Source organism: Diplotaxodon limnothrissa, linkage group LG14 (assembly GCF_057381915.1).
Source record: "Diplotaxodon limnothrissa isolate DT_005_m linkage group LG14, D_limnothrissa_male_GT1.1, whole genome shotgun sequence".
Taxonomy (NCBI): domain Eukaryota; kingdom Metazoa; phylum Chordata; class Actinopteri; order Cichliformes; family Cichlidae; genus Diplotaxodon; species Diplotaxodon limnothrissa.
Genome location: NC_140609.1, coordinates 16086540 through 16103541, shown reverse-complemented (window position 1 = coordinate 16103541; position 17002 = coordinate 16086540). Strand labels below are relative to the sequence as shown.

The 17002-nt window shown below is 42.4% G+C and overlaps 1 protein-coding gene across 1 annotated transcript in view; it reads left to right on the top strand.

Moving 5' to 3' along the window:
- Nucleotides 1–17002, top strand: part of lekr1 (Leucine-, glutamate- and lysine-rich protein 1) — a 104638-nt gene that overhangs the window by 67427 nt on the left and 20209 nt on the right. The window contains exons 7-8 of the mRNA XM_085370095.1: nt 9717–9794; nt 12559–12762. Coding sequence (XP_085226221.1) covers nt 9717–9794; nt 12559–12762 — 282 coding nt within the window. The remainder of the gene's footprint in view (nt 1–9716; nt 9795–12558; nt 12763–17002) is intronic.

Sequence of the window (17002 nt, the reverse complement as noted above, 5' to 3'; positions counted from 1 at the left end):
AATTTATTGCACTCGCATTGTAAAAAAGAGCAGCTCGGGATGATAGAATAGTGTTTATAACATGACGGCAAATTTATTTTTTCAGGGTGGAAATCTTTTGTGGTGCTCAAATAGTTTTGAGAAATAAAGAGGTTATACACACACAATACGGTAATATTATGTTGAAGCACAGTACGTATCACTCCGCGAGGCTCCTGCCTACGGTAGCCGTAATGCTCCGACAATCCATCAAGCAGTCCGGGTTCGTAGCTTAGCAAAGTCGTACTAAAACATTTGACAGATTTTTGAGCGCCGTGTACCACATAAAATCGTTTCGAGGTCAGTAAACACAACCAGAATTCATACATAAGGGGCACTGTCGATTTTCAGGAAAATCAATGGATTGATTTTAAGTGTGCCGTATTTTCCAAAAAAACACGGTAATAACGACGTCCCGCTAGCATGCGCTAACAAAAATAGTGCTTTGTTGTGTATCTGAGTACACCACTGAAGTTGCAGCATTTTTACAAACCAATTCTAACAATCTGCTTTCACCGCCATGCTTTTTCCGCTGTGTGCGTATGACAACAAAGGCACTGCGCATGCGCGTTTTACCCATATTCTATCGCAATATTTCATTTTTCTATCGTTGCCCAACATTTTACCGGTATTACCGTGAACAGTATGATACTGCCCAGCCCTACCACTTACCATGCCAGAAGTCAGCCAGCAGTGCCGGCTTGATACCAGATCTGGGCCAGACCTGCTTGCTATGTGGGAACTAGAGGATTGTGAATAGCTGTGGTTGTTATATTGTGCATTGGTTCAATTGATGTTCCTAACGAAAGGTGGCTGTGTTTATGAGCATTTAAGTCTAGATTATGAAATAAGGTAGAAAAGGTGTGCCCGAGTTTTTTTGTTTGGCATCTTTTCCAGTTATATCAGGCAAAACATTTTCCCGCTCCGTTAATTCTGTTGCAGTGTTGTCAGTGTTATGAATGATATCTGTCTGATTTCCATAAAGCTGCCCGTGTGTGGTGGAGAGCGGTACAGACCTGCAGCAGCATATTTTCCTTTTGCAGATTCACCTGTGCTCTGGAATCATGTTCAATAAAATCTTGTATAAGAACCTCCGTGAGAGCACTCGAAATGGGTCATGGAAGAGGCTTTCTTTCAGCGTGACAGTAACCGGAGACATCCCAACAAGGCAACAAAGGAGTGGCTAAAGAAGAAGCACTTAAGGTCATGGAGTGGCCTAGCCAGTCTCCAGACCTCAGTCCTGTAGAAGATCTGTAGACGGAGTTGTAGATTTCAGTTGTCAGCCAAGAAACCTAAAGGTTTTAGAGAGTTTCTGTGAGGAGTGGGCTAAAAGATGTGTGCAAACCTGGCGACCAACTACAAGAAACATCTTATCGCTGTGCTCGTCAACAAGGGTTTCTCCACCAATGAATGAATGAATGAATGAATGAAGTCATGTTTTGCTTGGAGAACAATACTTTTTTCTCACAATAATATGGAAATTTATAACATTTATATAATGCGTTTTTCTGGATTTTTGGTTAATATTGTGTCTCTCTCTATTACATTGAAAGTAAAATTATAGATTAACAGTAGAGGAGCTTGTTTCAGACAGGGGCTAGACTGAGGGGCTGGGACCAGTGTGGGAGAAATAAGGAACTCTCCAAAGTCCCAGGATATGGAACTAAAAACGAGTACAATATGTCTGCTTTAATTACATGTTTTATTAAAATTCAGTCTGTTTACTAAAATGATCAGTCCACCGAATTTCACCTTGGCTAATGTTTTCCAGCTCATGAGTGTTTAGCTCTTGGATAAAGGAACAGTTGCCGGCCATCCTGCTGTCGACAGGCTTTCCACTTCTGCCACTGAGTTGACAGCCTCAGTCATTCTCTGCTCTGCTCGTGATTCCAGATCTGAGATAACCATGTTTCAGTTTTGCATTCAGTGAAATGGCACTTCTTCTTTGCAGGTGTTTTATTGCCATGTTTGACAAGTTCTGCCATAAGCCACAGGTGTATAAATACACTCAACAAAAATATAAACGCAACACCTTTGTTACTGCTCCCATTCCCCATGGGATGGACGTAGAGACCTAAAATTCATTCCAGATACACAATATAACCATCCCTCCCAAACAGTGGTCACAAATCAGTCCAAATGTGTGGTAGTGGGCACATCTGCTATATTGAGATAATCCATCCCACCTCACAGGTGTGCCACATCAGGATGCTGATCTGACATCATGAGTAGTGCACAGGTGTACCTCAGACTGCCCACAACAAAAGGCCACCCTGGAATGTGCAGTTTTGTCTCACAGCAAAATGCCACAGATGCCACAAGCAATGAGGGAGCGTGCAATTGGCATGCTGACAGCAGAAATGTCAACCAGATCTGTCGCCCGTGCATTGAATGTTCATTTCTCAACCATAAGCCGTCTCCACAGGCGTTCCAGAGAATATGGCAGCACATCCAACCGGCCTCACAACCGCAGACCTCGTGTAACCACACCAGCCCAGGACCTCCACATCCAGCAGGTTCACCTCCAAGATCGTCTGAGACCAGCCACCCAGACAGCTGCTGGAACAATTGGTTTGCACAACCAAACACTTTCTGCACAAACTGTCAGAAACCGTCTCAGGGACGCTCAACTGCATGCCCGTCGTCCTCATCGGGGTCTTGACCTGACTCCAGCTCGTCGCCGTAACAGACTTGTGTGGGCAAATGCTCACATTCGATGGCGTCTGGCACGTTGGAGAGGTGTGCGCTTCACGGATGAATCATGGTTCACATTGTTCAGGGCAGATGGCAGCTGAGAATGTCCCAGTTCTTGCATGGCCAGCATACTCACCGGACATGTCACCCATTGAGCATGTTCGGGATGTGCTTGACCGGCGTATACGACAGCGTGTACCAGTTCCCACGAATATCCAACAACCTCGCACAGCCATTGAAGTGGAGTGGACCAACATTCCACAGGCCACAATTGACAATCTGATAGACTCCATGCGACGATGTGTTGCACTGCATGAGGCAAATGGTGGTCACACCAGATACTGACCGGTTCTGGGTCCCCAGACCCCCAATAGCGCAAAAAACTGCACATTCCAGGGTGGCCTTTTGTTGTGGGCAGTCTGAGGTACACCTGTGCACTACTCATGATGTCAGATCAGCATCCTGATGTGGCACACCTGTGAGGTGGGATGGATTATCTCAATATGGCAGATGTGCCCACTACCACACATTTGGACTGATTTGTGACCACTGTTTGGGAGGGATGGTTATATTGTGTATCTGGAATGAATTTTAGGTCTCTACGTCCATCCCATGGGGAATGGGAGCAGTAACAAAGGTGTTGCGTTTATATTTTTGTTGAGTGTAGAACATACACACATGCAGCTGTGTAAATTGGACAACAAAAAGAAACATTTGCATCCCTTTGTAAAACCTCACAGAGCTTTTTGCTTCCTGCCTTTAGCCTTAAAGATAAAGATACGCAACAAAATGGAGCAGGATGTTCGGTTAAAATTAATAATTTCTCAAACCCTCATGAGTCCCACGAGGATGTGTTCAGGAAGATCAGTCTTTTTCTTCCCAGCAGGAGGACGACATTTATTGCTGTGGTAAAATGTCTTTTTACAGCTGTTTGATAAGCTGTGACTTGGCAGCGACGTTTCATCAAGCACAAACAGTGTTTTCACATGCACACTTTAACTGCTCACTGCAGGTCAAATTTTCCCATCGATTACCTTTTTTAACCTTCGAAAAAATATTCACTACAACATGTTCTCCAATACTTCATGAAGAAAAATACAGAATTACCATTATTTACAAAGCAAAGGACAAAAACAATGAAATTGAGGATAAGAAACAAGAACAGGAGAAAAGATGCACAGAAATTCAGAGTAAAATCCAAGCAATGGTGAGCAAAAATACCAATTTGAAAGGACTATATAACAAAGCACAGTAAACACTGAAATGCAAGAGGAGAAGTGACGACAAGAGAAAAAACAAACTATCCAGTCTACACTTCAAGAACTGCAGAGGAGACATCAAGAGTTGCTGGGCATCCAAGACAAAGTACAACAAACAAACCACAACATGCATGAGGATAAGAAAGTTCAAGAAGAAAAATATAAAGAGCTGCAAGAGAAACAGTAAGAACTCCAAGAAAAGCATGAAAAAATCATGAAAAATTAAAGGGCTGGAGAAAATTTGAGTTACAACACAAAGAACTTATTATTGAGATGACAAATCTCATAGCACAGAACAAAAGTCTACAGGAAAAGTGCCTGAAAAAGAAGAAGCACTTCAGGTTTTCCAGAAGAAGGACTCTGCTGCTTCTTCACTTCAGCCTGGACAAGAGAAACCTCATCTTCCTCCAACAGGAGCAAACTTTACAATAAATGATGCAAATAAATTCACCGTGCTTCAGGATTTATTCAATGCTAATCGGGTTTAGAAACATTACTGATGGTACTGAATGTAATATATGCAGAATGATTGAGATTGTGGAATTAATTCATAATTATTCTGTAGCGTGTGGGTCTGTGAAACACGTATCATGTGCATAAGAAAACCCCAAACACACAAAAAGGAAGGATCATCTTCAGAAAGCCTGGAGAACTATTGCTCATTGCGGTTCAAGACTTTTGCACTGCACTGTACACAGCAGTGTGAATATAATTCAAGGTTAACATTCACTGATGTCACTGGTGCGTATTTAGAATTAAAAACATGCTTAGATACTGGTCCCCAGTTACAAGTCTGTTTGCAATCAATCGCAAAGAATATTATATTTCTTCAGGGAAACTGAAGAAAGCAAACAGTTTACTGTGGTGCACAAATAATAGTTTTCCTGTGTTTCTTTCCATGTCCGTGTCCTCTTCTCTTCGACTGCTTTTGCATGAAACGGATCGTTCTCATTCTGTACTTTTGTGTTTTATTTTTAAGCTAATTCCATCTGACCCGCTGCCCTCTTTCTTGCCATAAAAACTGCTCACGCCTCTGCATGCTTGCATGTGCCCAACCTTAATTTGACTTTGTGGCCACGCATGTGGAACGTGCACATCCATCTAACACAGGGATGAATGCAGAGACAGAGATGACGGAGGCGAGGTTTGCAATCTGACGCGACCTGACATATGGAGATAGAATGCTACAGGGAGAATCAGCCTTAAGGACATGTTGCATAATGAGTTAGGTGAGAAGGATCAGGCAAATATGTTCAAGTCTAAGACTTTATTGCATGATAAAGGGTGTGTGTGGAGATGATGACAGAGAAACAGGGGCTGACATGTAGGTATCTGAGCAGTTCCTCACTGTTGTCAATTACAATGGTAGCTGTAGGCCAGTTTGGCACGTCAACTGTCTGAACATGTTTTGTAAATTTGCTTGAATATTTATCAAAACTGGGTATATTTATTTTTGTATCTTGGTATCATATTTCTTGCTTTAATCTTCTTTTTTTTTTTACCTGGAAATCAAATGAAGTGCTTCTCGAATAAAAGTACAAAGTGCCTTAAGTGTAATATTGAGTAAACGTTACGTCAGTTAATTCAGGAATAATTGTGTTAGTCTTGATAAAAATTCATCTTGCTTTGCTTAAAAAAGTGCCAGTGTTAAAAAACAAAACCAAACAAGTTATATTCATTCATAAATAATGTTATTATTACTAATGCTGCCGATTTTGTTATTAAGTAAGTATTATAAGAAAGTGCAATAGAGAATATTTTTCAGTTTTATTAATTTAAATCCCGATGCATAAATATAACAGCTGATTTTAACTGCTGTGTGGTTTGCATGTTCTAAACAAGTTGTTAAACACTGCATGGGTGTGCCACAGATTTGTGCTCTACTTGAACGAATGTCGCTGGTTAGAAATAACAATGAGCACAAGGGAGTGATTAATCTGTTTCGTGTGTGGCAGACAGTCAGCCGAGGTCAAGACTGAGGTCCAGATGGGACGTCTGAGTCGACCCTCCTTTCACTGTCCGCTTGACGCTGACTAAAATGCCCACAGACGCTGTTTTGTGGGAGTTTATGGGCGTCTCTGTGCATCCTGAATCCTTTTAGTCTCAACTTGTATCTTCACATCTCCAGAGCATGTTGGACCCTCGATTCACTCTTGATATTTAAGAGCAAAAAAATAATAATCTGTGTGTAAAAGCCATCGCCATGACAACTCCCCAACCTTTGACGCACACCTCAATCAGACATCCACACCTGTTTTGCTTCTGTGGCACTATCTGGTTGCTTTGGAAACACACATATCTGAGGACAGTCCACAGCTGTGGAATGTTTTTTTGATCTTGCTGTGCATTCTGACCAGCCAAGGGCAGCTTGTTCTCTCATTTGCAAACAAAGTGACTTACAGACTTTTAGGATACTTTTATCACCTTCCTTTCATCCAAAAATAACGCTAATTTATAATACACTGTGCATGCAAACTCTGCTCCTTGTGTGGATTAACTTTTATTAATCTGATTTATGACTCACGCTACTGGCTATGTATCATCTGTCAGCATTTGTCAGTGCATCACAGAGAGCTTCACAAACCTCCGCCTATATCTCAGGATGAGTCGTTTAGAAGAGGTGTTGGGAAGAGTCCTGCTGCTTTCTGATTGGCAGGAGACACCGAGCTCGTCCTTTCATCAGAGGACGAACACATGGCTCATCCAACGCAGACGCAGGCCCGGTTAAAAGGATGGATTAGTTGGAAGAGAGGGTTAGATGAAAGATGGGATAGGACGCATGGAGCACGAGAGGAAAGATGAAAGAGTGGTTGGTGAAATGAGTGAAGGTCAAGAGAGAAAGAGCAAAGGATTGATGTGATTGATGTGAAACAGCTTGTTTTCATAAGGATGATGCACGCTGGCTGCCCTGTGTATGTGTGTGCCCGCATGTGTGCATTAAAGCCAGTGTGTGTGCATTATGTCATATGTCTGTGTGGTTATTGGCAGTAGTATAGCGACTGCTCTCAGGATGCCCCGTTTCCCACGAGTTCTCTGACACAGAAACAGATTTTTTTCTGTCTTTTTTTCCCACCCTCACCACACTCTGCTGTTTATCACATGCTAGATAAAAATCAGCCACAGCCCTTTGAGAAAGAAGACTTTTTTTTCTTTCCTCTTCCCTTTTCAAATTCAAAAGAAATCTCACTCTTTTGTAAGCACACACCACAAAAATAAATGCATTTCCCTAATGTTGCAAGTGTCTGCTTTCCTGTGACCGGTTGCCAAGAACAACACCACTCTGAGTCAGCATTTCAGTTTTGGTGTTGCGATTCACCACATCCTCCACTGACTGCCACCTGTCCTGCTTCATGCCCGATCGGCAGCAAACCGTGCGCAGTTTTGGTCACTCGAATATTTTCCTGGTCTGCTTCACTTTTACGAGGCATTCCTGAACTGTGTGACACATCTAATTACGCAGGGGAACGAAATGTGGCCACGAAGGACGGGCGAAGATTAATGTGATTCCATCAGTCATCCAGCTGAAGCCTGCAAACATGTGACGGCTCTGATCTGAATGCTACGTGCTGTCAGGCTGTGATTGCGCATGCCACATCTGCTGTGGTTACTTTGATTAAATCTTGCACAACCAGGAAGCTTTTTCACCTCGTTTCAAGTTCGTGCAGGGTTTACCGATAGTGACATAACTCGGTCCACTCAGTGGGAAAAACTATTGAGGGATTTTGTTGTTTTTATTCTGAACCCATCTCCCCTCCCCTGGAGGAACTTTCCTGGAATCCTCATGTTGTGATCGTAACCTGCTTCTGACACATCTACTGATAATATGTGATAATAGATTCTTCTGACTCTCACTTTGTTTCCATGTGCAAACTGTGTGCACCACATGCCTGTAGCCACAAATGTGCCCAAAGTCCTCCAGCGCTCTCACGGAGCACTGTGGACTTGACTGCACTTTGAAGCCTGCAAAGTCACAAAGAAAACACCACCGACCACCATTTTACTCTCTCTCTCTCTCTCAGTCATCCTTCTCTCCCTCAAAGGCCCTTTTCACCTCAGAGGAAAAAGAGTCAGGAACAGGAGACCGGGAGATAAAGAATAGAAAGAACGGAAACAGCAGTTGAGAGTAAGATATTGTGAGATAGATATCATGTCATCTCTGACCTTGAAAACACAAAGGGAGGGAGAGTGAGAGGGTCAAGGCATAGTAGTTTGTAAAGTATGAATTGTATTATGCTGTAGCTGAATAGAAAGAATGCAGGAGGTCTGTTCCAAATCATCGGTAGATGCCCGGGAAGAAAAGAAGGTTAAGAAAAAAAAAGAGCAAGCGAGAGAGAGAATGGGATGGAGATGTGTGAGTGTGATAGAAGGTACAAAGAGCGGGAGGCTGATAACTGGAGCCAGACAGCTGCGAGTGTTACTCTCATTATGTGTCTGTATTTGTGCTTCTGTCTGTGACTAACATTCGCATACTTTCACTGGCTGCTATCACATTCACACCTTACGTGTCACCCTGAACTCATCTCTCCGCCATGGATTTAATGTGCTTGTCTGGCATTAGCTGCCGTTACTGTGTTGCCTTTTCTTTTCTTTTCTTTTTTTTTATATAGTTTTAGACGTACATCTCAGGGGGAAAGCTGCCATTTTTGCAGGGTCAGAGCTGTTAGTCCCCAAGCATTGGCTTGACAAATAATCAGAAAGGTCAGGCTAAAGCCACACTTTTAAAACTTTGCTGAAATTACAGTTGGTTTAGGCCTGCACATTCTCATTCAGGTGTCTGTGCGAAGCATTTAGACATATTTCATGTTGCTTTTAGAGCTTGAACTGTTACTAAAAAGCAATCAAATCACTCATGAAATGCAGATTACAGAACTTATAGAGTGAGGAGCTGCTCCGGCTGTGAATCCACTTTTGTTGAAATGTACAAATAATTCCAAAGTGTTTGTCAGGGGAAAAAAACAAAATCTGTCTCACTGGAAGTGAAAACAGGCCGCCTCCCTCTGAGCTCAGACATGCAGGCCTTCTCAGTCTATATCCTCGTTGCGTGTGTTTGCAAGGTCACAGGGCTAGACGGCCGAAAACATACTGGCACGCACGCATACACCCAAACACATTAACTGATCATGCCGCCAGAGAGGGGATTAGACTGAGAAGCCGGCAGGGTTAGGGGGGTAGGGTAAAGTATGTGTGTGTGTGTGTCTGTGTATGTGTATGCATGGAAGGTAGGAGTATCACACACTGTCATGGCACGCACTATTAGAATTAAAGCCAATTTACTTTCTCGAGAAGAGGCAGCAGCTGCCCATAGAACAAGAGGTGATCTAAAAAACACCATCTAAATTTTTTTTTTACATTAAAATCACAACATAGCAACTCAATTTAGTTGCAAACTGACAGACAGCAGCACTTTTTTGAGCTCGAAGAGTTACAATATGCTTGAACTTTTGCTGATCCCAGAGGGAGGATTCATTGTTAAGCTTGGCTTCTTCCACATGGAGATTCAAGTCAAGGAGTGCGCAGAATAGCAGCTGTATTGATTTGGCATCTTGCTCAAGTACTCTACAGTGACACTCGAGATTGTAAAAAAACATACCCAGGGAATATGGATTTCCTTCTGGCTGAATGTGAACTGTGGGTATGGGAGTTAATGCTTGCTATATTAGATCTATGCTCATAAATTGGTCATAAATGTATTTACTCAACAAATGGTGGAAATGATCACCTGTGCCATGTGCTTTTCGTCTCCAGAGAGCAGAAGAGACGGAGTGAGGAGCAGCTGTCCCAGCTAGAAGACTCTGAAAAGGAACACAGAGGAAAGCTCCTCAGGTTTGCTCCTCTTTCTGTTTCTCCACGCTCCAACTTTCCCACAACCACAACTCTCATCCCACTCATTCTTCTCCAATTATTCTCTTCCTGTGCTCCATCTCCTTCCTCCCAAAGAGGAATAACTGTTGGCCCTTGGATCATTTGTGGAGATCTTAGGCTCCATAAAGTGCCGGCGACACAGCCAAAGCTCGTGTGAGGCTGGCACGACAGATGGAAGCACTTCTTAGTTGCCGGGGAATCACGTTTCACACACACACACACGCACATCCGTAGACATACTGTACTGTAGCTATGCCGAGGTAAAGCAGTAGTCCGTCACACTAACACACATGTGTGTCACACTCACACAACCCACATGTGTATACCCACAAGGCCTCTCATCTTTCCATGCAGGCGATAAATGTAGGGTGTGTATTTTTTCACATGGTATTTGCTGGTATTCCCGTTCTAAGATGCTGGCAGCCTGATGCGTTCAATTACACCGTCGATTTATTTCCCCTCCCACACTGAAGCCTCTGATCTAACCCTCTGGCTCCTATACGGCTCAACATAAAGCGGCGCTCCGCTAGGGGAGGTGGAAGCTATTTTAGAAGGATGAGAGATTGAAGAAACATCCCCCCATACCTGAAAATGTAACAGGAGACAGCAATTTACTAAACTGCCCCAAAAATGGAGACCATAGGTACCAAAAGACAATGTTTATCTGGTCAAAACACTTTGGCTTCTGCAGGGAAACCAATGAGTGCCTGCTTTCTAACGCTGCAGGTACTGATTTCGAAATTGAACTTCAATCTGTGAATCTGTCCAGTTACGCTTGCTTCACGTAGTTTGAAATAGGTTTATTTGAATGTCCCTGCAATTTCCTTTAATATGTTCCTTTAAAGCAGATAAAAGCGAGAACAGACAAGAGAATCCATATCTTTCTGTGTTTGACACCACTTTAGAGCTCTGTTTTTCTTTGTCAGCCCATCTCATTCTCTGTTTTCTCAAAAACACTTGATCCTGCTTGTCTGCCTCCTAATAAAGCATCGAGATCTGTGACCAACGTAGATAGTGCACCTGCCCGTTCATTATTTTTCTCCTGTGTTTTTTCATGAATGAACAGTCAAGTAAATTTGGTACTCTGGACCAGAGATGGATACGGTAATCTGATTACTTTTTTCAAGTAACCAGTAAAGCAATGGATTACTATTGCAAAAAAGTAATTGGATTACTGTTACTCTCCCGTAAGCAAGCTGTGTTACTGCGTTGCTAAACCGTGATTTTGTTTGTGAGAGTGTCTCATGACAATGACGTACGAGCGTGCGACGTCCGTGACAACAACAGACGTGTGTAGAACAACAATGGATAATCTGGAGTGTGGGGGAGAGTACGACCATGCAGTGCTTAAAGCTTGAAAGTACTGACATTACTTTGAGTTTGATTCTGTGAAAGGTGACAAAAACATTAGTGTCTGCTTTTTAACTGTCTGCGGGAAGCAAAAGATTTAACTTCAAATCTGAGCGAGCACCGAGCACGCTGCTACGGGAATGTGAAATTCACAGAGAGACACCCGGATCTCCCCACTGACATGACCGCTCCTGCTTAACAGGTGAAGATGGATTTAACAGTGACAGGACTTAGTGCTGTTGAATCTTTGATTTTATTTATTTTTTCTGTGTTTTACTTGCATCTATTTGAAAGAGCGAGTGTAAACACAAAAAAGTATTTTATTTTATATGCTGGAGAATGCAGAAAATAGGTTTAAATGGTAAACAAATTTCCCCCAGTCAGAGAATGTTGCATATAATTGAATTTTTGCTTGATGCAATGTGCATAAAGTTAAAAGATTAAAACTAATAAAGGAGGAAACATCATTTTCTAATTGGTGCATGGAAACGTTCTTACCCTGCACAAAGGACAAGGAAGACGTGATCTGTCAGCCCCGAATAGAAACTCCTCATATGAAATTGAAAAAAAAAAACCTGACTCTCCAGCACCCATAGCACAGTGCCAAGAAATTAGACTCGGAGTGATGACATCTGGCAATGATTGAAGTCCTTTTTAATGGAAGATAATAACATTTAAGATATGATAAGAGGTAATGGAATATGTACGTTTGCAGTTATGTGGGCGTTGCACCAGTCTCTTGAGTTGAAGACAGAGCTGAGTGTGAAGCTCATCGATCTACGTCCCCACCTGCACCCTTGGTCACGAGCCAAAAGAATGGGATCGTGGATACAAGTGGCGCAAATGAGCTTCCTCCATAGCGTGGCTATGCTTTCCCTCAGCTGTAGTATTTATTTCCTTTACATGCCTGCTTTTGTAGTCATGAACACAGTGTTTTAGACAGCTGTATATACTGTCCAAAAGGCAATAATAATAATCAGATTGATTATTGTTGTTATTAGTAGCAGTAGTAGTAGTAGGCTTAGACTTGTGTTTAAATTCCAGCCGCTGGTATTTGTTCGTACGCACAAAAAGGTAACTTATAAATTTGTTCCTAAAGTACGAACAAATTCATAGCCAAAAATATTGATAAATCGTAGATTTGTGTATACACACTGTTAGTAAATGAGGCCCAATGAACTTTAAAAGTCCCAGTTTTTTTTCACCTGCTGGATTCCTGACTTTTGGAAGTCTGATAAGGTTGGAGAATGAACGGCTTCTCTCTTATCTAACAGACTGTCCTTGGTGCTTACACAGACCGGTTGACCTGTCAGTACAGAGTTGAAAAGCAAACCTTGCCATGTGTGCACGCTCATCTTATGTGTCTTTTTCATAGGTTACAAGTGGAGCTGGAGGAGAAACATGAGAGGTGGTTGTCATGCCAACAGAGATGTGATGCAATGCAGAAGCAGCTGTTGTCTTGCAGTCAGAGAGAGGAGCAGATGAACCGGAAGTACTTTGCAGCTGCAGAGGAAGTGACACAACTAAGGAGAGCTCTGGAGAATACAGAGCAGGAAACAAGAGAGCTGAAGAAAGAAAGGTGATGACTGTGACTTCTGTTCTATTCTGTTCTATTCTGTAGTTCATCATTTTGCAGCATAGGTGCTAACTTTGATCTATAAAAGTGCTGCCAGTGAAACAAACAGCAGTAATTTAATCTTATCAGAGTTTGTAACAGAGACACATGTGGAGAAAAAGCAACCAATTTTAGGAGTTACAGATACACAAAAAATTAAGACAATTGTGGGACAGGGGCGTGGGAAGGAGACATGGGGCCCCATAGCTCGGATGGTATACTGTCGCATTTTTCATCTTCACACCTGTAAAGTTTCATGACTCACACAGACACAGATTCACCCTCTCTGTGGCTGCTGGTGAAATGTCGTGAAACAAAAGCCCTTTATTTTTTTCTTGCTGCAGACAACTTAACCACCTCCACCGACCTCCAGCGACCCATGAAAGGACTCGCAGTTCTCTGGTCTTTCTCACCCTTTTCACATTACAGACTTTTGCTACACATCTGCAGCATCTGTCTTATCACCACTCCTTCTGTGCTTCCACTTAGAGCGCTACCTGGGTCCAGCTTTATCCCCTGTTGACGCACACCCACAGGCACACATTCCTCTCTACAGTATGTGCTGCACATTATCCCCTTCCAGCACTTTTATTGCCTGATTTGAGCAGAAACACTCGTCGTAGTTCTGTGCTCAGCGTCCTCTTTAGAGCAAGTATCATTCACCCAAACACACGTGTATCCATCTATCCAACTCATTTATTTTATCTAACATTCACATGGATGCCTTGAAAGTAACTTGAGGTTCACTCTGGCCCAAGGAGAGATTGACCATCTGATTGATAGATAGCCTGCTGTACCACATGAGCCACAGGCTGTGCTTGCTAGTTTACTAGTTTACTATGTAATAATCCTTGGTCTGCTTGTAAGGATTCAAATCATCTTTAATATATATCACTTTTCTATTCTTACTGACCGCTCAGAGCAGCCTACACTACATGTAGTAGTACAGTAGAGGAACTATAGGTACTTTATTTATGCTTTATGGTATATGCAAAGCCATTTAGTGAGCATATGTGAAAAAGGACTAAAAAACAAGATTGAAAGTAAAAGTGGCAGCTGTGTAATAAAGACAGCCAAATTACTGCTACTACTCAGTCGCAGCAGCAAGGATAATTCACCCCATCATCTCTACGTTAACTCGGAACGGCAGCTCTTTAAATAGCTGCCGATGAAAAGCAGTTGTGAAGTGACAGTGAAAGGGCAATCTTAACAGCTGGCAGGCAAAATTTTCCCCAGGCCAGAGTAAGATTGAGGGAGTGGTGAAATTGCAGGGATGGACAAGAAGGTCAGTACAGAGGGACGGTGAAGAGAGCAGAAGGAGGCAGGAAAAAGGAGAACAAATTATGGAGAAAGTGAGGATAGAAAGTAGGAAAGGAGAGTGAAAGAGAGAGGGAGGTAGAAGGCTAGGAGTGTTTCAGGGAGGAGGGATGGAGACTGTGACTGTGGTTTCGGTGGTTACTTCACACACTGTCTGGCTTTCGCATGCACACAGCATGGGTCACAGGGGCCGCACACAATCTACACACTCACTCATACACTCACACACACACGAAACTTGACAGCGTGCCTTTGATTCAGTCTAACTGACACAAAGTTTAAAACAGAGAGACGGAGCGGAAAGAAAAAGTGGCAGAAAGCGGGTTCAGAGTGAAAGATTTAAAAGTCAAGAGAGGTCAGGAGTATCCGTGTGCTTCCTCATCCAAAAATGGGTGAGGGCTTGTTTCCAGTGGTTTCAAGCTGCAGAGTTTTCGTGACAAATATGAACTCGAGAGCAAACTCGTTCTAGCCCCACAGAGAAGCAGTTTTAATGCCTCTGGCTTTTCTTATATAGGCTAATAAAAGAATAGAGGAGATTTATTTCAACCACACATCTAAGATATCGCCTTCATCTATGTTTACCCTTCTCTCTCGCTGTCGTTTTTTTTTAAGCTCGTCTCTTGGTGTACTCTTGATCTTCTCACTGTTTTCTTGGGTGGAAAGTATTATATCATCCTTGTCTGGTTCTTGACTTTTATTATGGCTCTCCCTCCTTTTTTTTTATTAACAGTTCATAAATTGCTATTGCTGTAAATTTATGTCAATTTTTTCTTTACAAGGCAGCCCATTTGTGCTTTGAAAGCTCGAAAGCTTTGAAAGTGTGTGTGAGTGTGGGAAGATTCTCGCCTTTGAAATCTTCATCATCTTTCCAGGTGGAGAGTGGTGTCCCTGAGGATGTATTATGTCAGCAGAGATTTGTGTTAGCTGTTGATCCGCTTTGTTTATTCACAAACACGCAAAAAAAAGGGGAAAAAAAGTGGAAATTGCCTTTGTGATGTGCGGACAGTTTAATTTCTTTGTCTGTGTGTGTGCACACAGATTTTATCAGCAGAAGTAGGCAAATAGAGTGTGCCTTTTGATGAGGCAGCACCCGCTGCACACAGCCACTCACACACACACACACGCGCGCACACACACACACACACACACACACACACACACACACACACACACACACACACTCTGCACAAAAACACATTTGCCTGTCCTTAAAAGCAGCCTGGCGTGTGAGTGAACGAGAGAGTGTTCCCGGATTTTCCCATCATTCCTCCCTGTAATCCCCCGAGACCTCCTTCTGAGGGCTGAACTTGCACGCTCACGCTTCCCAGGGGGTCACACATGCCAACACACACACACACACGCACTCACTGCAAATTTAAAAGGTCTGATACACTGCATAGCTGCGGGGGTCTACTTATTTGATAATCAGAGGGGAATTATATCTGACTGTGAAACACATGCACACGCTGTTGAAAACACTCACATAAAGGCATACACAAATATTGTATGCATCAGCAGTTTCTCACATATTAAGTCTTCAGCTTCATGAAACTGTCAGATCCTAACTTGGAGGGTTCTTCGTCTTCACCAGCTGAACTGAAAAACATCTGCAGGCTCTGTGCTTTAGAAAACACACATACTCAGAACAGGCAAGAAAAAGTCCTTTTCTCAATATACTGAGTGTGCAATGAAATGTACTTCTCTAAGCAGTTGAATGCAAGCAGCATGGACAAATGACACCAATCCTTGCTTCTCAGTCAGTTATCAGTCAGCGAACATTTAAACTGACACCAGGAATATGCTTTGATTAGATTAACAGTATTTAAGCTGTTTGAAATATGACTGCCTAGTCACTGCTGCCCAGAGCGCTGCAGCGACGCTGAAACGACCAACTGATGGATCATTTGCTAGAAATATAACTTAATCTGCACTTGGTTTCCTAATTTATTGGACAAACACATAGTTTTTCTCTCTGTTCAATTATGATGTGACTGAATGCTGACCTTTAGCAGTCCTTTCATTTTTCATGTGGAGGCTTAAAGATAATTGAAGTCTAGGACCAATTTTCATCACCGAATGCTGTGTTTCCTACCTTGAGATGCTCTTTTAGACTTTTACAGCAACAACCTTCAGCTGCTCTCGTAATTCAGTTTTGTACTTAATAATTGAAAAGCTGCTCTACTGAGGGGAGATCAGGTGACTGACTTGGCCATTGGCATGTCTTTGCCTTGAGAAACTCTTGGGTTGCTTTTGCAGCATGATTTGAGTCATTATTCATTCATACTGTGAAGTCCTGCCCAGTCAGTTTTGCAGCATTTGGCTGAACCTGAGCAGAGAGTACAGCCCTGTACACTTCACACTTCCTTCTGCTCTTTCTATCAGCACTCATATCATCAATAAACACTGGTGACCCGATTCAGGCTCTTTTAGATGTTTGGTAAAGTCTAATCTGACCTTTTTGTAATTGAGTGTAATCAGTGGTTTGCACCTTGTAAATTTCTCTTTCCTGTAAACTCTGACAGTGACATTCCTGCCTCCTCGTGCACCGTATTGACTTTGCTAGAAGTTGTGAAGTTGTTTTTCTTACTCATGGAAATAATTTTGTCATCATCCACTTTAGTCTTCTGGTCTTTTAGGCCTTTTGGTGATGCTGAGCTTCACAGAGAATTCATTCTTTTTAAAAAATGAACCTGATTGTTGTTTTTTCCTAAAGTTTCTGTCTGACAGGTTTATTTAGTTTTTTCAGCCTAATGATAGCCTCACTTGCACTGACATCTCTTTGGGTCTCGGTGAGATGCTCTAAAATACTGATTCAACACTTTGAATTATCTAAAGATATTTTATCTGCATCATTCGTCATGAAATACCACGGCCATGAAACTGTGTC